This window comes from Curcuma longa, chromosome 2 (genome assembly GCF_044706935.1).
Source record: "Curcuma longa cultivar G26 ecotype Majalengka, Jawa Barat chromosome 2, ITB_CL_G26_1.1, whole genome shotgun sequence".
Lineage (NCBI taxonomy): Eukaryota > Viridiplantae > Streptophyta > Magnoliopsida > Zingiberales > Zingiberaceae > Curcuma > Curcuma longa.
The window spans coordinates 15,071,569-15,095,147 of NC_133862.1; the positions used below are offsets into that span (position 1 = coordinate 15,071,569).

The 23,579-nt window shown below is 39.1% G+C and overlaps 1 protein-coding gene and 2 long non-coding RNA genes across 3 annotated transcripts; all 3 read left to right on the forward strand.

Annotated features, from left to right (window-relative positions):
- Window positions 1–12,532: 12,532 nt before the first annotated feature.
- Window positions 12,533–13,041, forward strand: LOC141817622 (uncharacterized). Its single transcript, XR_012600844.1, has 3 exons — window positions 12,533–12,628; window positions 12,736–12,821; window positions 12,967–13,041. It is a non-coding gene; the product is annotated as an uncharacterized LOC141817622 (long non-coding RNA).
- Window positions 13,042–14,194: 1,153 nt separating this feature from the next.
- On the forward strand, window positions 14,195–14,734 carry LOC141817097 (uncharacterized). The gene is made up of 3 exons (XR_012600781.1): window positions 14,195–14,423; window positions 14,496–14,548; window positions 14,666–14,734. It is a non-coding gene; the product is annotated as an uncharacterized LOC141817097 (long non-coding RNA).
- Window positions 14,735–16,168: 1,434 nt separating this feature from the next.
- Window positions 16,169–18,720, forward strand: LOC141820307 (PTI1-like tyrosine-protein kinase 3). The gene is made up of 5 exons (XM_074707599.1): window positions 16,169–16,306; window positions 17,178–17,306; window positions 17,862–18,106; window positions 18,202–18,328; window positions 18,443–18,720. Exons 2-5 carry the CDS (start codon window positions 17,213–17,215, stop codon window positions 18,718–18,720), a joined length of 744 nt encoding a protein of 247 aa, XP_074563700.1. The 5' UTR covers window positions 16,169–16,306; window positions 17,178–17,212.
- The last annotated feature ends 4,859 nt before the right edge of the window (window positions 18,721–23,579 follow it).

Here is a 23,579-nt window from a genome sequence, read left to right on the forward strand (position 1 = left end):
ATTCAAATCGCCTCTCATCCCCGCTGATGGGATGGAGGTTAATGTAAAACTCTTTACACAACTCAAAGTTAACCGAATGCATACAACTAACTAAGGACTCTAATTGATAATGCATGATAATGGCAATGAGGTGTGGAATCTTATCTTGAAAATATGCACGATTGATATACTGACAATCCATGAAATGGAACTCGGCAGAACGAAATCGCGACACTCTTAGGTCAGGACAAGGAGGAGGAGAGGATTGTCGGGAAGGGCCCTCCCCGTGCCGAAGATGAGCAACCCATTATTGTCTAACTCTAAATGCAATGACACAAATGCAAGAATCATGTGATGCAAATAATAAAAAAAATAAGTAAAAAAAACAAAGTTAGCCATAAAATTGTAAGATAATGAAAGGAAATGAAAAAATCTGAGTGTGAGGTTGTTACCGACGCTCCATGGGTGTTGAGAAGAAGAAGGACATGAAACTAGCCCAAAGAACACTTTCTAACCCTAGCCTTGCAAAGAGAAAGTGGAGAAGGAGGTAAGAAGGCGAGGACAAGGGCTCGCGGACACAAGGGGTGGTCAGAGAGCTCGAGAGGAGGAGAGGGCGACAGGAACGGCGGAAAGAGTTAACAGTTGACTCACGCGTGGTTGGTATATATATGAAAGTCGCCTACCAGTCAACTGGGACTCCCAGTCGACACACCAGTCGACTGAGAAAATCTCAGTCGAAAGTCCTGTGTAGAAAAATTTCATAGAAAGATTGGTCAAGTGGGAGTGCGAGAGCCGAGTCGAGTCGAGAGTCGACTGGTGCCAGTCGATTGGTACCTGTCACAGTCGACTGGTACCAAGTATCAGCTCAATTCAACATTTTGAGATGAACTTCAGAAATGTCCTATTAATTCCATAAAATTTAAAAAATGATGAAATTTTGCAAGCAAGTTTGTTTCAACATTCTTTATCAAGGAAAAATAAAATTTTATAAGGAATCAAAGTATTTCATAAGTTTGACCAAAACCTAAAAGTTTGGCACAAACTTTCACTTATAGGATGTGCACACCATGGGCATGTTCGCAAGCAAAATGACTCGAGGAAAAAAATATCATCGCGAATGGCCAAGTCGGACGGTATGCCACGCACCGGGGGTTGCCCTCGTGCCGCTCTATAGGATGTGCGCACCATGGGCATGCCTGCAATATAGGGAGCCTTATATTTTTCATGGAATCGGAACTTTGGCTGCTTCTTCATTTGGCACAACTGTTTTAGAGGAATCAACATCTAATGATCATATGATGCAATCAATGATTTATGACGCAATTAATGTAGTTGATCCATCTAATGTAGATGAACTACCAACACCTGCAGTTCAGCAACTATTTGACATGTTAAAGGTTAGTGAAAGAGAAGTGTGGGAAGGTATTCCATCTAGCCATTCCCAACTATCAGCTACTGCAAGATTATTGAACATCAAAGCTGAACATCATTTCTCAGAATGATGTTACGATGACATTTGTTAATTGATGTCAGAGTTGCTTCCTACTGATCACCAAATGACTGATAGTTTCTACAGTACAAAGAAATTGATAAGGGGTTTAGGGTTGCCCGTAGAGAAGATCGATTGTTGTGTAAACAATTGCATGATATATTGGAATGAAGATAGTGAACTGATTGAATGCAAAATTTATGGTCACCCTCGCTACAAGCATTGTAGTCGCATTGTAGGGAAGAAAAAGAGAAATATTGCATGGAAGGTTATGTATTATTTTCCCTTAACTGCTAGACTTCAATGCTTGTATGCATTTGCCGCCACAACTTCCCACATGAGGTGGCATCATCAACATATGCACGAAGGAGGTATAATGTGTCATCCTTGTGATTCCCCTGTATGGAAAGCTATCTGGCAAGCAGAAAGATGGCAGGAAAATTCAGCGACAGCTCGATCCAACAGAAACACCGAGCTGGCTGGCCCTAGCACCGGATCCACAAAGCATACAGCTGGATCCCGTTCCATTGTTGAGCATACCTTAGACTTGGTAAGTTTATAATTAATATATTTGTATTAGAATTATTTAATTAGTAATGATTTGATTTTTATTTAATTATATTTTTAAATTTTCAAGAGCACGAGTTACAACGCCCTCTTACTTGTTGGGGGATTTTTACGAAGACACACAAATCTAAGGATGACACATTTATCGATCCTCGCTCGCAGGCATTAGATGTAAAATAATAATTTTTATATTTATTTCACATTTCAGTATTGTAATTATTTTTTCTAATCCTAACTTTTATATTAATTTATTTTTAAATAAGCTAAAATTTCTGCTAGAGTTGCACAGGCGTCTGCACTTGCTGTTCAGGGAGGGGAGAGGCAGGATCTCTCAACCGACCAGTTAAATAAGATATACTATGATGTGGTCGGTGGGAGGAAGAAGAGCTCCACCCTCTACGGTCTAGGGTCCTAGGCGAGAGCATCATATGATCGTGTGATGGCCCCTAGAGCCAGCGGTCGTCCCAACGGATCATCTTCTGCGATAGAAGCCCTACAACAAGAAAATCAAGAATTAAAGAATTGATTCTCTGCAGTACCAATTGTAGTGGTTTGGAACAAATCCATTTTTACAGATATGCACTTTCAACGTATCCTCATCACGAAAAGCTTTATTTCGGCATTTGCAATGATTGCACGGACAACGTAACTCTGCACCATTCATGCATTCTGGATGACTCTTAGCAAAGTTCACAAACTCTTCAACTCCAGTATAAAATTCAGCTCAGATAAATCTATCGTCTAATCTATTGTACATCCAAGCTTTATTCATATACATTGCAACCTTCTGCAAAAATAAATTTTCATTGATTCAAAATAATCATGTACAAGATGAGGTATATGATTGCATATGTTTTATGTAAATCTTAATAGTTCATTAACATAGTTAAACAACTTATCTAATTAATTTAATCATTCCAATTCAATTTAGATTTAGAAATCAAACTATATTAAATTTAGATTACTATAGGTCATGATTATTATAGGTTATCTTACCACCTCATAACAAAATTTTATAAAACTATAGTCTGAAATTTTTTGTAATTCTAGAATTGTTCAATTTCCTGCATTAATCACTACTAAAATGGATTTTGTAAACCTAAATCATAGACAATATAATCAAACTTTAACCCCAAAAAATCATCATAACGAAATTCAGATTATTATAGGTTATGTTACCACATCATAACCAAATTCAGATTAATAGACACCCTAAACAGCTTATCAAAATTTAACACTAAACAGTTTACCAAACTTTAACCCTAAAATGGATTTTGTAACCCTAAATCATAGACAATGATAATCACACTTTAACCCTAAAATCATCATAACGAAATTCAAATTACTATATATATCAAAGTAATTAAGAAAAGTTTAACCCTAAATAACCTTAGCTAATGATATATATCAAAGTTTAACCCTAAATAACCCTAGCTAATTATCTAACAGGTTCATTGTGCCCTAATCAAAGATAGCAGATATAATTATGAACGAGCCTTAATGTGTATCAACACTCCAAATATCATCCAGCCGTAATCACATATGCAGATATATCAAAGGTTAACCCTAAATAACCCTAGCTGAAAAATTTACCTTGATAAAAGGCCGGAGGAGAGGTTCTATGAGATGAGATTTTGCCGGAGAAAAGATCGCTGGGAGGAGAAAGATCGCCGGGAGCCGGAGGAGAAGTTCGACGCGGTCTGTGGAGAGAACGACGTTGGAGGTCGCTGGGGAGGATAGGTCGCCCAAGGGAGGTCGCCGAAGGAGAGGTTGCCGGGAGGAGAGGACTCCGGGAGGAGAGCACACCGCACGTGAGAAGATCACCGGGAAAGAGTCCGCCGAGAGAGAGAGGGAGGAGTTCGCCGATCAGTTCGCGCAGGTGGAGAAGGAAAGGGGGCAGGGTAAAAATTACGATATTAGTGACGAAATTTTTATTTCCATCGCTACTTAGCGACGAAATATTATTTCTGTCGCAACTTCGTCACTATAATAGGGTTCGGCTGACCCTTAATTTAGCCACGTATTAACGATGGAAAATAAATTTCTGTCGCTATTTAGTGACGGAATTAAACATCCATTGCTATTTAGCGACGAAATAAAATTTTCGTCGCTAAGTCATATTTCTATTACTATATTTATTAATTTCTTCACTTTATTAGCGACGAATTGAATAATTCCATCGCTACGATAGCAACGGATATATCTTTCATCGCTATTGCCGTCATAATTTTGAGGTTTTGGCGACGGAATAACCATTAGCGACGGAATAATTATTTCCGTTGCAAAGTTTAGCGATGAAAAAAAAAGTTCGTCGCTAATTTCATCGCTAATTCCATGTTTTCTTGTGGTGTTACTACTCCAACTCACTAGGGAGGATCCAAGAAATTGGCATCCACCACTAGTACTCTTTCTATTTAATTTGCACCCCGCATAATCAGAATCCGTATACCCAACTAGGTTAAAATTTTGATTTCTAGAATACCAAAAGACCTACATTAAGTCTTGCTAAACTTGATTCCTCTATCTAATTGTAAAGGCATTCCATCTAGATATAGTTCTGATCTATGTTTCAGTTTTCTTAGAAATTTTATGTATCAGTGTAACTATAGATTCCATTATAGGTCAGAGTTTGTCGTTCCAATCGTAACTGTTAACTAGTGACATACTTGCATGATGAAATGTTCTATATGGTTACCGAACAAAGTTTTTATAACCTCATTGAAATCTATGCTAATTGTATATTTTTTTCTCTATAGAATGAAGAGATGGTCAGACCCTCCGAGACTAAGACTGATACTAGTGTTGCATCTAAGACTGCTTTACCAGAACCTAAGGCAGCAAAAGAAGTGGTCGAGTCGAGGACAATTGACAAAATAGTAATACAGGAGTCAGAAGAACCTACTAAGGTATACAATCTAGAAATGACCGAAATAGAAAAGAAAGAAACAGAAGAACACCCTACTAAGATTATTCGTGAAACAAACACAGAAGATCCACAAGAATCTGAAGAACACCATATTGAGGTATCTAAACCCGAGAAGAAGGATGTTGAGCTGCATGAACTAGAACGGCTTGAAATGAAGAAAGCTGAGCCGCATGAAGCAGCGCCGGCCAGAGGCGCCAGCGACGCCCGATGCCCACGCCCCACGGGTCAGGCAGCGCCGCCCGACGCCGCCCGACGTCAGGCGATCTCTCTCCAGCGGCGCCGACGGCGAAAAACACAGAAAAAATTAGGAAAAGGAGGGAGAAAGCTTACCGCGCGAGGAGGAAAGATTTCAGAGAGAAATCACCGAGATCGGCGAGGGAGAGCGAGGGAGAGCTTCGGTGAGGGAGAAAACCGGCGAGGAACAGCTCCGGGCGGCATCGGGCGAAAGTTCGTGGGAGGGAGAGAATCGGCGAGAGCAGTTCGCGTGGGAAGAAAAGGAAAGGCCGGATCTAGGGTTTAAGTGTTTTTTTTGCGACGAAACCTATTTTGTCGCCAAATTCATCACCAATTTGGCGACGAATAACGGATTCGTCGCCAAATTGGCGATGAATCGGTAATTTGTCGCCAATTTGGCGACGCGATTCGTCGCCAAGTTCGCATGGAAAAAGTGACGAAAAATTTGGATCTAGGGTTTTACTGATTTTTTTGCGACGAAATCCATGTCGTCGCCAAAGTCGTTGCCAATTTGGCGACGAAACACTAGATTCGTCGCTAATTTAGCGACGAATTTAATTTTTTATCGCCAAATTGGCGACGAATCGAGTATTCGTCGCCAAGTTCGCGTCGGAGAAGAAAAACAAAGGTTCATGCTAGGGTATCAGTGAAGTTTTACGACGAATTTGTTATTCGTCCCCAATTTGGCGACGAACTTAGTATTCGTCGCCAAATTGGGGACGAAATTGGCGACGAATTATTTTTGGCAATGAAATTGGCGACGAATATTTTGAGTTGCTAAATTGGCAACTAATATTTTTTATGTCGCAAATTTTGATGCAGATTAGCGACGAAATTTGGATTCGTCCCAAAATTCGTTGTTGATTGGCGACGAATACTATTCGTCCCAAAAATTCATCGCAAAAGACCTATTTTTTTTGTAGTGGTTATACTATTTATTCTTTTCAATTTGCAACCTCACTTTCTCATGCATTTGCTTCACAAACTCAGCTTTTCTTATACCATCTAAACTAGCATGCTCAAAGATTGGCAAAGGTGACAAATCCAATGGAGTTAAGGGATTGAACCTATATACCACTTCAAAAGGTGAAAGATTAATAGTAGAATGCATAGATCTATTATAAGCAAATTCAATATATGGTAAATAATCTTCCCAACCTTTTAAATTTTTTTGAATGATAGCTCGTAATAAAGTAGATAAAATTTAATTTACTACCTCAGTTTATCCATCTGTTTGTGGATGACATGTTGTAGAAAACAAAAGTTTTGTTCCCAACTTTCCCCCATAATGTTTTCCAAAAGTAACTTAGAAACTTTGTATCACGATCAGAAACTATGCTTGTCGACACTCCATGAAGTCGGACGATCTCCCTAAAGAATAAATCAGTAATATAGTTAGTATCATCTATTTTCCTACAAGGAATAAAATGAGTCATTTTAGAAAATCTGTCCACAACAACAAAAATAGTGTGGGTTTATCTCATATGATTTTTGGTTTGTAATTGGATATGTGGATCTTGGTGTGTATTTGGATCGTTCGTGGACTTATAGAGTTATTGTGCGTATTCGTGTTTTGGATTTACGTTCGTAGTTGTGTGAACTTGGATTCTGTTATATTCTGCTGTAGAGTTTCTCGTATCGTTACTTGTCGATTTGTTGTTTGTTTGGGTTGTGATGCATATCGCGATGTTTTGGTATTTTTGTTGTTACATGGATGATGTGTTGTTGGTGATCATATTTTGTGGGTATGAGTATGTGGATTGTTTGTTGTGGTGGTTGTATAATTGATACATGAGTTGTATATGTGGTGTAAAATATTGAAAATTAGGGGTATTAAATTGTAAATACAATTAACCTTAATAGTAGGGGTTTATGGGAAGATGAGATTAATTAAATTATTTCTAAGTTGATTGATTTAATTAATTAAATCTTAACTCATCTAATAGGATTATGGTTAAAGGGTTAATGATAGGTTTTAGGTTATTGGTTTAATGGGTATTGGATGGCAAACCCAACCCGTTAAGGAGTTGATTAAAACCTGACATTGTTCATTCCCAATCGCTGTTTCCGTCTCTGAGATTCCGATCGCGCCTCTCTCTGCTTCTCCTCCTTCGTCGATCGCGGCGGCAGCGGCTCCAGGGTGGTTTGCCGTCAGTCTGCAAGGCAGATGAGGGCGCCGACGAGTGGAGTGTGAGTTGGGCAGCACCGGTAGTAGGTTCGATCGAACGGTGGTGCCCAAATTGCAAAGAACGGGCGATGGTGGTGGTGAGGAATCAATCGGGCAAAGGGAGATTCGGTAAGTTTAAGCTGAGAATCTTAGATCTCTAGGGTTTTTGAGCTTAGCTCTATATTCTTTTTGGATTTTAGAGTTTGCTTTGGATTGTAATCGGATTAGTGAGATTGTGTTTGAGTTTTCGTTGCAAGGAAGAAATAAGAATCGGGGCTGGGGTCGAGGATCTGGGTTGTTCTGCAGCAGCTCAGGCTCACCTCCGATGCAAGACCGGGGCTCCATCAACGAGTTCCAACCGATCCATTCATCTAAACCAGGCTCCGTTCGTTGCTGGGTTGGGAGGAATTGGAGACTTCAAGGCAAGGGATCTGGTGTGAGTTCTTGTATGGAGTTTGATTGAGCTTTGTCCTTGCAAGGATTTATATGTTGGTGTTTTGAGTGGTTGTTGTTCTGTAGGATTTTATTTTTGATCAAAAGAAAAATCGGAGCTGAGATAGGACTTTCAAGACCCTGGATCTGAGGTAAGCCTTCGAAATCGATTCTTGTAGGATTTTGTTGCTCGGTTCATGGCTTGGATTGGTTGAAAGAAGGATTAGGGATTTATTAGTTGATTATGATTATTATTAATCTATTGGTTAAGTTTTATCCATTTAGGGTTAAATCTGATTAAAAACTAAGAAGGGATGTTAGTGTGGATTGAATCGCGGTTAAGTTGGTTTAACCTAAGTTAGATTAATATGGATGAATTTCGATAAGGTAATTAGTGGGATTAAATTATAGAGTTTAATTACTGTAAATTTATTACGATATCATTTTAGTAAATGATGTATTGTTGTGTAATTTCAGGACTTTGATTTGATTAGTCCTATTATACTCTGAGCTTATTTTCTGAGGGTTTTTATTGTCGACGATCGTCTGATCAGCCGGGTACCCTGTACTTGATCACTACAGGTCCTATGTTAGTGCATAATCTATTGATTCATACTTCCGTTGTTATCCATGTTGCCTGTGATATTATTTTGTTGATACTCTTATTTCATATGATGCTTGATACTTACCAGTTGACCTTTGCTATGATTTGATACTATCTTGTTGTTACTCCTATTACCTACGTTAGTTATCTTATTGATACCTTATACTGTTCGTTGCTTGATACATGTTGGTTGACCTCTGATTGATCTATCCACTGTTAGAGCAGTCTTAACTGTTGTATCATTGATTTAGGTTGACTTTTCTTGATTCCTGTTGAACATGCTAATTAATTATAGCTATTACATGTTGGGATGATCATCATTACATCCACATACTAGTTGTAGATGTTGTTGACAACATTGTTGGTTGTTCTTGTTGGCTCTTGCTCGGCATCGTGTTGTGGTGAGATACAGGGGCGAGAGCATATGTTGCACCATAGTTGGGTGCGATCAGGACTGACTATATTGCCCTCCTACTACACTGCCCACTCCCTACTAGATTGATGGTGGTTAGTTCAACGACTACAAATGATCGAGGTGGTGATAGGTATCAAGACGCGGTAGGCATTTGAGTTGACGCGATTAAGATCTAATCTAATCGACGATGTGTATCATATACGCGATTTAGATCTAATCTAATCGACGAGGCTCTAATTAAGCAATTAATTAAAATTTAAATTATGTTGTCATGGCCCTACTACGATCTTCTCTAGCCAAAGAGAAGATCGGACGGTCAACCTAGGTCCATCCGCTTCTCCAAGCGCCACCTTTGACCGCCATGTGTCGCCGGCTGCCTCCTCGTAACTCCATCTCCGAGTGGACTCTCCACGGCCGCAATTTGTACATTACAAATCAGAAACTCGAGTTACATTCGAGTCTAAAATCTAATTACAATCAGATTATAAAAGAGAGGCACGACGCGCAGGTCGCATATCACATATACAGCACACACAACACAAAAACGGCGCGCAGGCCGTATTATGAATTACAACACATTTCCAATCATATTGGGTCTTTGGGCCATGACAATCATAATTTTATACATAATTCTAAATTATGCAATTTTTCATAAATTTCTATAATTTCCTACTGATTTTTACTAATTTTACGAGACGCATCTCCGCGGCGATCCCGCTAAGCGATTTCGGGCGCGATCGCGGGACATAGCCCCTTGCGGGGTTTAGGGGCAGCACCCCTACTCACGAAATAACCTTCATGAGTGTCCCTACACGATCTACAGCACCCTCGTTCGCTGTCCCAAAAATTTTGGGGCGAAATCTTGCCGATTCGGAGAGTTTTTCTCGACGGATGAGGCCTACAAGTGACCGAACACTTGTTGTCTCTCCTCTACGAGAAAAATTCTCGAAAAATCTTTAAAAATTAGAAAATTACAGAAATTCACAGAATCTTAATTTTTCATAAAAATTAAAATAAAACAAATATATATTTTCGCACGTGGCTCTGATACCACTGTTAGCAAATCGGGCCGCAAAAACCGCCTTTTTGCGTTGCGGAAAACCCCGATTCACTTGCCACCGGATCCGTGCGAAATATAAAATTTGTTTTCTACTTAGATCTACTCTAGATCTACATGTTTAGAGTCTTTACCCTTGATGCGTGCCCTTCGCGTATCCCGCTCGCTCCTTTGGTTCGCCGGATCTCGAAGGAGTCAAGTGTACTCCTCTCTAATGGTATCCACACGGACAAGAGGTGGAGGAACCAAAACCTTGAGTGTGCTAGCACTCTTGCAAGGTTTTGGTCAAGGCTAGGAGAGGAGAGAGGAGAAGGGAGAGAAAAACTCAAAGAGAGAAACCAAAAGAGAAGAGAGAAAGCACTTCACGTTGAGAAATGTGAATGAAAAAAGGCATTTTTTTTCTCTCTTGTGGCATGTCACATCAAGGCCATTCAAGGCCAATTAAATGTTACCATTAATTTCCATGAGTTACAAACCTCATAATTTGTAACCTCCCATGAGGTGGCATGTCTCTTCATCTTGATGATGTGGAGCATCATCATTGGCCATCACTTATGCCACCTCAACATCAAAGTCAATTGGTCAAGTCAAACATTGACCATGAGGTGGCATAAGTCACATGGCACAAAGTCAAGTCAAACTTGATTTTTGTTGTAGTGTATATATATTGTTAATTAAAGTGTGAAAGTTGTTAATTTACGATCTATATTTTATGGATTATTATGTATATTTTTAATTTTATTGCTCTTTCTAAACTCGTCTTGCTTAAGTGGCAGAACAAAGAAGTGAAGTTTATCATAACCCACTTCACTCGTATTAAACTATCAGTACTATTGATGAGTTATGAAATATCAATATTGTACTATATATCCAAAAAATATCATACAATCCTATTGTAAACAATGATTCTATTGAGTCAAAATGTTAGTTGCTACAAGTGTCTCAAAGTTAGTCACTAAAGCAATTAAGTTGATGTTATAACGATTTCATCTACCATAGCTATAATCCAGGTATCAACAAATTAGAGTATAAAAAACTTCATTAATATTTACCACAGTTTTAGCAACCATCTAAGTAAGTTGCCTTATCCCAAGTGGTAAGTATGGAGACATGTGTTGCTTGAGATTTCGAGTTCGAATCCTCATAGCAATATGTATTTGTTGACTGAGGTACTGTGCGATTCAAGTCTTAGCAACATATATTTGTTGGCTGAGGTGCTGTTGAGACAGTATGCTCTTATCAACCTAGTGGTACCGTGCCTCCAAAAAATCCCTTAGGGGGTTTTTGATATGGGGTCGTTTCGGCGGTGACCCAGGGACTCGCGGTTCGATCCCCAGCTACGGCGTATTTGCAGGAATTTTCCTTCAAATGGGGAATGCAATCAAAGGATGTTGGACATCTGGATTGGTCGCCGTATGCGCTTCCCGATTTACCCTGATGGTCGATGGAAAACTTCCATGATACCGGACCGACTACCCCCAGGGATTGAGTCCATGAGACTGACTGGGATTTATCATTTTTTTAAAGTGATTAAACAAGATGTCATAACGCCTTCATCTATACTCACTAATCTAAGTATATATCAACAAGTTAAAGTAGAGGAACAAATCATTATAACAATGCTTGCTTCATGTACCATTAGCATCTATATGTATTTTGCTTATTAGTCATGTAACAATTGAATTTGCCTCTTCTTCATTTCTACCTTGTGCAACCCCTTTAACTATATATAGCCCAACACACCTGCCACTTTTGATGCCTCTAGCAATTTTACCATAATCCCACCTTGTCCATGCTTTGCACCATTTGAATGCCATTGTTGGTTCTCTTTTCCATAGCTTGATGCCGAATTTACTCGAGAGGATGAATAATGGAAGAATGGATCATCCTCACTACAACAAAAATGACTTTCCGCAGCACGTCATCCGCAGCGCACATTATAGGCGCGCCGTTAATAGTTGCTTTGACAGCGCGCCCAATAAAATGCGCTGCGGATAATATCATATTTTTATCAACCGCAGCGCGCAACAATAATACGCTGTTAAAAATACTTTTAACAGCGTACATTGTACGCCGTTAAAATTATTTTTGACAGCGCATATTGTGCGCCGTTAAAAGTATTTTTAACAGCGTACAATGTGCGCTGTTAAAAATTTATATTGACAGCGTACAATATCCGCCGTTAAAAATTTATAAATTATAACATTAATAATATTAATTTTAATTTCTTTTAAAAAAATCCTTAAATTTTAATTTTAATTTGTTTTAAAATTTTAATAACATACTGTAACGCCTTTTTTTTTTCCCATCCCACGATTTCCCCTCCCGCTCGCCTTCTCTCCGTCCCGCTCGCTCGGATAATTTCTCTGAGCCCTAAACCCTCCCGCCCCGCCCAGACCCTCCCGCCCCGCCGCCGCCGGAGATCCCTGCTCAACTGCTCCAGGCACCCCGCCCCATCCGTTCGCTCTCTTGCTCTTCGTCGGCGCGTCGGTGCGAGGCGGCGGCGCGACCTTGTGGGAGGCGACGGGGACAAGGCAGTAGATTCGGCCCGGTTCAGGCAGGCGTGGGGCGGGAGGCGTGGTCGGATGCGCGAGCATGACGTCGGCGGCGGTGACCGGGGCTGGGATTTCGTCGACGTGGCCGCTGGGGTGGACGACGCAGCTCCTCTGAAGCTTCGCGGAACCCTACCGCCGAACTCCTACTTCGCCGCCAAATTCACCGGCGAAACCCTCGCTTGAATCAGAAATGATCTGCGCGAGTAAGATCCTCTTTCCTCTGTCCATCTGCAGTCTGTATGGTTTCTGTTCTTGCTCCTCCGGTGCAATTTAGGGTTATGACCACGCCTTTTCCCTCTTTTCCTTCTAGTCTCCGGCGAAGTGCCGGAGGAGCCGGTTGTTGCTAAGAGATCCGGGCTTCTCTTCGAGCGGCGGTTGATCGAGCACCATGTTGCAGTATGCTTTCCTCCGCCTCTTCTCCCCGTTGATTTCCTAGTTCTTGTCTTTCGTTTTTGAAGGTCGAGTGGCTATTAGCTCGCTGGTATACTTCAGTTAGTCATCTTACATTTGACTTTTTTTTTCCTGCTGTTTCTTTCTTAAGAATCATGGAAAATGCCCCGTTACCAACGAGGAGCTCAGCATGGACGATCTCGTACCCGTGAAGACAAATAAGGTGCATTATCCCAGTTCAATATTGCCGTTGGGTACTGTGGTTTTTAACTTTTTATGGTAGAAAGTGTCATAGAGTTGAATATTTAGTGGGAAAGACTATATAATTTTAAGAAACATAAAAGAAAAAAACATTGAGAACTTGTTTGCTAATTTGTGGGTTTCATTTTAGAATTAGTGTGTCGGACACTAGAAACAACATTGTTGACAAAGAATTAGACATACCATTTGCACGTCTAAATTATATATATTTTTTGTTCTTTAAATTGCTTAGTTTTAGTATAAAATGAAGACTGCTTGCTGCTCACTGTAAATCATTTAAGGGATGTTGTTCTTGTCTAGGAGTTTTTTTATTATCAATCTTGAGAAACCTTGAGTATTGCTATGCTTCATTTAGATATACCTTACTGATAGTCTGGTAATTTAACATACAATTGTAGTAGTAATCATGTGTATTCTCATGTTTAATGTTGTCATCATAGAGAAGAACATGCAATGTATCATTTGGGTGGGGATGTTTAACAATGGCTTGCCACCGTTTCTAGTCTGGATATGCTTAGATCCTATATCTGTGTGGAGTAAATGCATTGAGTTATCCATACCATGACTTACGTGTTGCTAAATTGCAAATGTAGCATATATACATAGATTGAGCTACCATCTGGATCCTTAGTTTAAATATGATTGGAGTCAAAGCAATCTGGAATTGATGAAAACTTACTCATATATTCATTTCATTTAGTAATATTATCTTAAAACTTTCGGTTGCTGTATAACCTAATGTGTCCATCAGCAGTTTTAGTCATCAAGTGAAGCCTAAAGGTAAATTTTAATTCTTTTGATTGTTGAACATAGACCAAAGTATCAATGCAATTCTTGGGACTTGATTAACATATTGAAAACATAATGACTCTGTACTTGTTTGTAAATACCAATTCTTTTGATTGTTTATCTAATCCAATTCAATACCATATGACAATTTGATCATAAGCTCTGTACTTGTTTGTAAATGAAAATATAATGTCAATGCTTATCATAGTTGAAAGAGAAGACCTTCTCTGATAAGGTCATCACCAACATGCATTTAAAAAATCCACCAAAATATATAAGGACTCTCTAGTATTCCACATGCCCTGGTACTCTTTTTTCCTCCTGGTTTCTTTTAGAATCTTCTTCCTACCCACAGGAAAAATTTGTTTGACTGCTAGTTCACAGTTCAATGAGCAAATAGTGAAGTCATTTGATGTGTACCCACCTTGTTTCTGGAGAGCTACCAAAGAGAAAAAGGTGCTGTTGGTACTCAACTTATTGGTGAAAGGGCTCAAATTATTCTTGATGAAGTCAAAGATTTGTCGCTTTTTACTCACCATCAGTGCTTGAAGCATATTGGTATTCCTTGATATCTGGTGCTTTTGTTGATGTTGATCATGCATTGCAGTAATCTGTGTCTTTAAAATATAGGAGAATACTTCAGATCTGTCATGGATGGATTTGAAACTGAGGGTAATATAACTGTAAGTTAAACTCCATAGACATGATTTGTGAATTTATATGCTTCATTTCCTTATGAAAAAAGAATTCTTCGTACCAACAATGTATTTGATCAGCACCTGTAATATTATGTCCTGTAGGTCGCTGAAGCTGTTCTTAGAGACTATATCTTTATTAATCTTGGGAGCAATCATGACAAGTTCAATTTGCTAATGTTAGTTCCTTTTATCTCACATACAAAGAATAGATGCCATGTATCTGAAACAAAATTTTGAATTTGTAGTGACAATAACTTTTCATGTAGTCTGATGATCCTTGCACTGATTCAGTTAGCTTAGGAAAGATACAATATTAATATCACGGCATTAATAGTGTCCATCCCTGTTCTACTCAGTAATTTGTCTTGTTTGATTGTTCATTGTAGGATCAACTCTAGTTTCAAAATACCATGTGCAAACTTTGAATGGTGGGAACTTCTGTTTTGGTTAGTGATGGGAACTCTAGTTTGTTTTTTATAGGTTCCGGATGTTTCAAATAAGCCAAATGATCAAAGCAATTTAGGATCTCAAAGTTTTATGAAGATCATGAATATAGTAGGTACTTAATTTGATTAACTTTCATTAAGATTGATATTAATTTTGTTAAATACATTCACTTATATTAATACTTCATTATAATTTAATTTGCAGGTGAATAACTAAAAGCGAAGGTGCTCCTTATGGTTTTTACCCTGATCACAGATACCCAAGACGGGCAAGGGGAAGAAGAAAGCTCTTCCGGTCAACAAGGATAGATTCATCAACAAGATGTTCCTTCGCAAAGATTCTGTATTTTCGCAGAGATTTATCAACAAGGATAGATTCATTATCAAGAAAGCTCTTCCAGTCAACAAGTATATATGTGCTAAGTATCAGCACATATATACACATAACTTCATGTATTTTCTGTTTTTCTTTATGTTCAAGATAACAAAGTCTTGTAAGCTTATCAAAACAGATGTGAATGTTATATATAATTGTTGGATTATAAATGTGTAATTTTATATGGTATTTGTGTGTGGTATTTATGTTATTAATTATTCGAATTTTGAGTTTATAATTGTGATTTGAATGGTTTAATTATTTTATTTTATCCACAGCGCACATTGCACGCTGCGATTGATCACATCCGCAGCGTACATTGCGCGCTGTGTGCGCAATGCACGCCGTGGAAGATCACATTCGCAGCGCGCATTGCGCGCAATGTACGCAATGTACGCTGCGGATGTGATCATCCGCGGCGTGCATTGCGCGCTGCGGATGCCTAACGACTTTTAACAGCTTGCAACTTTGCAGCGTGCGATGTGCGCTGCGGATAGCATATTTGTGCGCTGCGGAAAGTCATTTTTGTTGTAGTGCAGCCAACATAAACTAAAATGAAGGCATTTACCTCGCGCCCGAACCGTTGGATCATAACCCATCACGCGAATTGGAGGACGTACAAGATCCTGAATCTGGTAACAACTTGGGGGACGACAAATGGTACGGATTGAGAGAAATAGCCAGCGGCATTTGGTCGTGTTCTAAGTCGACGTTACATTCGCGACGCTAGAAAAAGTTCTAAAAAGAGAATGGAAGAAAAAAGAATAAAAGTCCTCCGTCTCCTTCGTGACTGGTCGCGCCCCGCGATGTCTCCGTCTCAGTTCCCGTCCTTTTCCTGATGCATCTGCCCACTTCAAGAAAACCCTAATCCTAGTGGTGTGAAGAGCTTACCGCCCTGCAGCTCCTGGGTACCTTCTCCAGGTGAGATCCCTGCACTTGATCAATTCATCGCGTCGGGCGAACGATTTTGTGGATGCCATTTGGTATCGTTGGTTTTGGATGCTTCATGAAGATTCTGTTTTAATTTCTCCTCGCCGAGAGTAAAATGGATATTCCTTTTCATGGAACGCGTTGTTTGTTTAAAAGCAACAAATTGCAGTTTTAGAGAATTTTACCTTCCCTATACTTGATTTTGCCTTGGATCCGAAGATACATGCATGAATTTTTTTTCTGAAATATAACCAGCTGAAATTTTTTCATAGCTGGGAATTCGTGCTAGAATGCTTAATTCAAAACATCTGTCGCTATTTTTGCTGTTGTCTTATTAGGAAAACAGAGTGAGGTTCCCTTTTTTCCCCATTCCTTCCCAGTTCTAGTGTGAGATTGATTCCACTATCGGATGGAGATATCAAGATTAAAATTGTGTTCCTTGTGAAATTATTAGTCAATATACATTATTTTTCCTATGCATGATTTAACGATGTCTGCCCTGAGGAATACTCGTTCAGCTGCTTCACAATTGAGTGCACGTAATACTTACCCGTAACTGTATGCATCTTCATCACAATCAATTAGAAAACTGGGACCTACACGTAATTGATTGTGATTATTAATAATCCTGTCAGTCGCTTTAGCTTCAACAATATGATTGTATTATGATGAGTTGTCATATTAGGTAGCATGATAGTGGGTCTTAATTTGTTTAGGAATAATGCTTGCACACATGATCAAATACTCTTTTAGACACATCTCCAGGTAATAATTCCACAAGATATTATTAGATATTTGTCTGCTTTTCTGTAGATCAAATAAGCTTTTTTTTATTCTTGATTGTCTGTTGTTCAATATTAAGGCACATTTAAGAAGTATATTAAAGAAGGATACACAATGCGACGCTGGCTGTGTTGTTCATGTAATGTTGCTGAGTCTTATCATCCCCAAGAAGATGAACACCTGAAGGACCAAACCAATAATGCAGATGGTATGCATTTTACCCTACGATTTATAGAAATTACTTTCTCATTGCAAAATTGTCATTACTAATACCATATTTCTTTGTGAAAAATGTGTTGGTTAGCTATAGTTATTGAATGGGCAGATTTACTTGCTGTTTTATTTCTTTTTAGTATGCAAGTTTTGTTTAAGGAGAATGTGGTGGAGAATTTAGCATATATTTGAACAACAGGCATAGGCAATTAATTCTAAAGATTGAGTAGATAAATTAATTTGAGTTAAATATTGATTTGTATAAAAAAACATGGAGTATCTTCTTGATCACAGAAAATTCTAGTTTAAGGAAACTTTAATAATAGAAGGGTTGTCTTTTCATCTCTTCTTTCTGTAATATAGTTCATTTGCAATATCAAAATCTTACTAGTGCTAAACTGCATAAGTGCACCATTCATATGCGGTTAAACAACTATTTAAATTTGTTCATGCGCTGAACTTAGACTAGGTAATCTTGGATCTGTTGCTTTTGGCTTGAGATATTAGCAAGCTGCTTCTGCATCATAGCTGAATTCCTTTTATATTCCAGGTGTGAAGGGTTCAAAGTACACTGCTCCAAGAAGTGAAGCACCAAAAGCACCTCCAACTATCGAGGTGCCCATGTTGTCTTTTGAAGAGTTGAAAGAGAAGACTGATAATTTTGGGTCAAAAGCTTTAGTAGGTGAAGGATCATATGGAAGGGTGTACTTTGCCACTTTAGAGGATGAGAAGCAGATTGCTGTGAAAAAGCTTGATTCTACATCAGAAGACAACTCCTCTGAATTTTTGACTCAGGTTTTCCTTTACTTGTCTGCAGTGGACTTCCTGACATAAACATGTACCCTAACATGGAAAGGCATAATAACTACAGCACTTTTTCCTGACATTAGGTCTCTATGGTCTCAAGGTTGAAGCATGAAAACTTTGTGGAAATGCTGGGATACTGTGTTGAGGAGAATATGCGTTTGTTGGTTTATGAGTTTGCAACCATGGGCTCATTGCATGATGTTTTGCATGGTACAGGATAGTTATACTAACTTCTCCATTGTATTTCTATGCTTAGCTAATTTACTTATTTCAGCAGCTTTATGACAGGAACTTGAAATTTTTTATTTCTTTTAAAAACTGCAGGAAGAAAAGGAGTTCAAGGGGCACAACCTGGTCCAGCATTGGATTGGGCACAAAGAGTGAGGATAGCTGTTGATGCAGCAAAGGGGCTAGAATTCCTTCATGAGAAGGTTCAGCCTTCTATAATACATCGTGATATCAGATCAAGTAATGTCCTCCTTTTTGAGGATTTTAGAGCCAAAATTGCAGATTTTAACCTTTCAAATCAGGCTCCTGATATGGCAGCTCGCCTACATTCTACACGAGTCTTGGGTACCTTTGGTTATCATGCTCCAGAGTAATCACTTAACTCAGATGCTTTTAAGGGCTTAACTAGTTGGAGATTCATTTTACTCACTTGTTAGTCATTTTTCTTATGGTGTACATAAAATCATTTTTTGTACTTTTTATTAAGAAATTTAGCTAGTGTCAACTGAATGTGTGCATTAGTAGTACAAGGTATAATTTGGTTAATTAATCTATTTAACAAAATTTTCAGAATTATGAAATGCTCAAGGAATGAATGAAAAACTTTTTAATACTTTATTAGAATAAAGTTTGACATAAAATTTTGCTCTGTCTATAGAGGGTTTAAGTTGTTGAATCAGGCATCGATCATTGGGAAAGAATGGATGGTTGATATGGAAAAGAGCTTTTGTAGCTATGTGTGATTATCATGTGTCTCTTAGCTTAAAGGAAAACTTTTGGAAGTGTTACAACTCACAATATCTTATGGATGTGAATGTTGAGTAGTTGGTAAAACAATGCATCAAAGATTAGAATAGGAATGTGGTTAATGGTATTACTAGAAAAGTAAAATAAAATTATATATTATTATCCAACAGCAATTAGGTGCAACTCCAACGTATGGAAAATTATAGAAAATAGTTTAAATGGTGTGAAGATATTCAAAAAATGCCAAATTGATTCTACAGTTAGAAAGTAGAATCTATTAAAGCTAGAGGGGGAAGGTGTAGAGTTAACATAATGAAAATTATAGTACTGAAGAATAAGATCCATGTAATCAACTCCAAGTAGTTGGGTGTAACACAACTTGATGATAGTCATTTAACTCCTGGTCAATATGAAATTAACTATGATATGGCTAAAAAAGATTTGAAGTTTAAATTTTCTTTGAATTTCTTATTCACTAAAAAAAAAAAATTAAAAACCTAATTGTGCTATGATGATCTATTGTTGTAGTGCTAATAGGATGTCTTAACCATAAATCTGTAGATTGAACTCTTTCCAAGCAATACAAGCCAAATTTTCGACTAAATTGTGTCCTAATCAAATATTTATAACATATTATAGTTGATTAGTATGAGTCTTAGCTTGACCTTCTATTACCTTTGTTTTCTTTTTCTTCATTTGACGATGGGCCTATTTGTGCTAATTAAGTCATTTCTTCATGGTGTACACACTGTCATTATTAGGTTCTTACTTTGTTCTGCTTGATTGTGACTGGGAGATTTTGAACTCTAAATCTACAAGTTGAGCTCTTTACCAAAATCTATTGGTATGACTTCATGAACATACTTTGAAATTGGATTGGATCCTCTAGACGATGGAACTTTTATTTCAAGCTACTTAGCATTAACAATAAATTGAATTTGAGAATTAAGACTGCTAGGTGTTCTTTTTTAAGTATCCTTAAATCTTCAACCATAGATTTAGAGGTATGCCATGTTCAATTTTATGTAGTGTCTTGTGTTAGTGTCATTGAACCAAGTTCCATGAGCTCATGTGCATTTAATTTGTTGGTTTCATTATTACCATTTCAAAACAATTTCCAACTCCTGATCTTGACAATAAAAAAAGATTGAGGTGATGTTTTCTTTAGTTCTCCCATTTTTCATATGTTTTGAACTGTATGGTGTTTTTATCTTAACAAAAGAAGAAAAAAAGATCATTGTGATTTCATTGCTCAAAAGAATGCTAGAAAATTTCTATCTGCAACAGGAAACATGATCAACCACAATTATTTATGCACTTCGATTAGCTTAACCTCATTATTTTTTGTTGTGTTCACTACAGAAGGTTAAGAGTTGGATTATTGTTATTGATAATTCACAAAAAAATCTCTTGATTGAAAAATAGTACAAGAGGTAAACTTTATAATCGCAGATCCTTCTGATTTGGCTCTATCAGCTTGGAGTAAATGCATGTTTATTTATGATTTGTTAATGATACCATGTAGATCTCATTTGTATGCCAATCTTAGGTCAATTCAAACTTTGTACATGAGTTGGAATCATACTGAGGAATTATTTACTAGCTTGAAGTTAGATGTGATGTGATAATTAATCCCTCATAGATGGTCAATTATAGTGGGGAGTAAAGCCTGGTAGTGACAGGTTCTGGGTGTGCTATTGGTCAAGAAACAAGCAAAGGCGTGTGGTGGTGGTGCTCATGTTCAGACAGTTAGATCAAGTTGCTAGCAGAGACTGGGGTGGATTGCTAACATTTGCTGCAGGTTTCTAGACGAGTCTAGCTGTGGCAGTGCTCACAGCTGTATGACAGTCATTGGAAATATAGTATTTTGGCACTATAGTACGTAGATAGAAATTTGGGGACCAAATTTTTATTAGTGGGGGAGGATGTAAGATACCGAAAAATTTTACCATGGATACGAAAAGATTCGTCTCGCGAAGACGAACCAAACGAAACTTGTTTGGACCAAATCGGAGGTCGTTTGACCCCTGAACCAATCGAACCAATTTCAAACCCGGTTTGCTACAGTACCGGTTCGTGTCAGATTGAGTTCGGGTTTGGGTTCGGCTGATTTAGGCTGGCTCGACCAGATCAGTTGGATTAATGGTTTAAGGTTAATGGATATTGGATATTACCCAACCCGTTAAGCCAAAAACCATCCAATAAGGAATCTACAGTACCTCGCGTGTTCCGCCGAGATCCCGATCGCGAGCCCCTTTCTGCGCTTCCTCTCCCGAACGGCGCTCTACCTCCGCCTCCGTTGCTTCGTCGCCGACGCAAGAGCAGCCGCGGAGCTGCAGCGCCTGAGCTCTGTTCTTCACCGCGACCTCACGGCTGCTGCCAGCCGACGGTGCTGGCCGTTTACCCGATCGCGACTCCCTCTACTCCTCCTCCTTCTTCGTCGATCGCGATTTCCGGTTGCCACTTCCCTTCCTCGGTTGCAGTTGGGTTTGTGCTAGCGTTTCTCGGACGGCGGCGCAGGCTAGGGTTCGGGTTTCTAGCGTTGGAGCTTTGGGCAGTGCCGGCGACGGAGAAGGGGAAAAAAGAATCGGGTAAGTGTGAGTTGGATTTGTGGGTTTCGTTTTTTTGTTGAGATTAGATTTAGGGTTCATGGCTTTGGATCTTGAATCAGGAACTCATTCGGATTGTTGGCCGATTGGTGGTTGTGTCGGGTTGCTGCCGCGAAGGAAGAAGCAGAGGGAGAACAGATCTAGGGCACGGATAGCAGGTCCTTGAGGTGAGTTCTTCTTGTTGGTTCATTTCAGTTTGGACTTGTTTAGGACTTGGGTGTGGTGGATCACTGATCACTGGATTGTGTTGATGTCTGGCAGAAGGAAGAAAAATAGTGGTGATTCTGTTTTGGAACAGATCAGTAGACTTCCTTTGAGTTGGGATTTCGGTTGATTGGTGGCAGCAAGGAAGAAGAGGTGAGTTTTCTTTGTTGGTTGGATTATTAGTGATTTACAATGGATTATTGATTCGATTGAAAAGTGTAACCCTAGTTCAGTTAGGGTTCGATTTGGTTGGTGTTTATATATATTTTGGAATTTATGGATTTCGATAATAATTGTAGGACTTTGATTTGGTTGATTGGTTGCGGACATTATATTCGGATTTTTTACGATTACACGCAACCAATCGGAAGGCGGGTACCTTGACTTATCTTTTATAGATAGGCTTACAGATATGTGTAAATTGCTAGATTCCAGTAATTATATTTCTGCTCATTTGGACTATACATGCTGCTTGGATCTGACTTTGTCATCAGTTACACATGCTTATATTCTGGTTATCAGTTATTTCTTTCTGGATATCATCTGATACCTTTGCCATGTTTAGATATCTGATACCTTTGCCATGTTTAGATATCTGATACCTATGGAGTTTTGATACCACCTGATACCTGTTCATATGCTTTAGTTGGATTTATCTTGCTCTGTATCGGTGTTTATACTAGACGTGATACCTTATATCATTCTGATTATGGGAGCATATGACATGGACTTGTAGATGGATAGGTGGTGCATGGATCATACTGATGGATATGCATTTGGATATATGCTGCATGGACTAGTGTCATACATCATGCTTGCATATATTGCATAACTGACGTGCGGGATTCCATTGTTGTTGAGTCCGGCGTCAGTTACATGCGGGCTACCAACCAAAGGGTGTGTGTAATTGCATGTCTTGTGATCATCGGCTCCTGCTCCTATTTTAGTCGAGTCGCTCCTATTATAGTAGTAGCACAGTTTGAGCCCGTCACTCGTATATGATTTACACACACACTCCACTCATGGGTTAGTGGAAACCTTTAGGTTGGTGCATACTTGCCCTGACAGGAGCTTCCGCTAGGCCACCCAGGATAGTGGTTTCGTAGCGTGGTAGCATACAGGGATCCCTCCTCTGTCATTGTGACCAGGAGATGAGAGCTTGCTCGCCCACTTATGATTTGGGTACCAGGATAGGTGTACACCTTGAGGACATCCTGTCCACTCGGTCTCGCAGGAGCGGTGACGGCAGAGTGCACAGAGGTCACAGCCCTACCCACTCGACTTCACCACTGCGGATGAGTACTCTGACGGGTTTTGGCTCCCACGCGACCTCACCGCTAGAGGGGTGACTGATCTGACTGGCGTCAGGGGTGACCAGGACATGCATTGCACCATGTGCATACTGCACTATTGCATTTGTTTGTGATTGCTGCACTTGTTTGATGCACTTGGATGACATGCATGCATAGGATACCTATTTGTTGGTTTGGAGATTACCTTCCACCTTACTATTGTTTATCGGACTCTGGTGTGTACAGATCTACTGTTGTTCAGTTGTCTATCTTATTTACCTTCCAGTAGACTGTACAGCATGTTATTACTGTTGATAGCCTTTATACACATATCTGCTAGATACCCGCTGAGTTTCTTTTGGAACTCACCCCGTTTACCTG

What these genes read in the sequence shown, in the direction of transcription:
- LOC141820307 (XM_074707599.1), top strand. Translation starts at nt 17,213, where the DNA reads ATGCGACGCTGGCTGTGTTGTTCATGTAATGTTGCTGAGTCTTATCAT. An exon ending in CCAAACCAATAATGCAGATG is followed by an intron (nt 17,307 to 17,861) that starts GTATGCATTTTA and finishes TTTATATTCCAG; the next exon opens with GTGTGAAGGGTTCAAAGTAC. An exon ending in ATTGCATGATGTTTTGCATG is followed by an intron (nt 18,329 to 18,442) that starts GTACAGGATAGT and finishes TAAAAACTGCAG; the next exon opens with GAAGAAAAGGAGTTCAAGGG.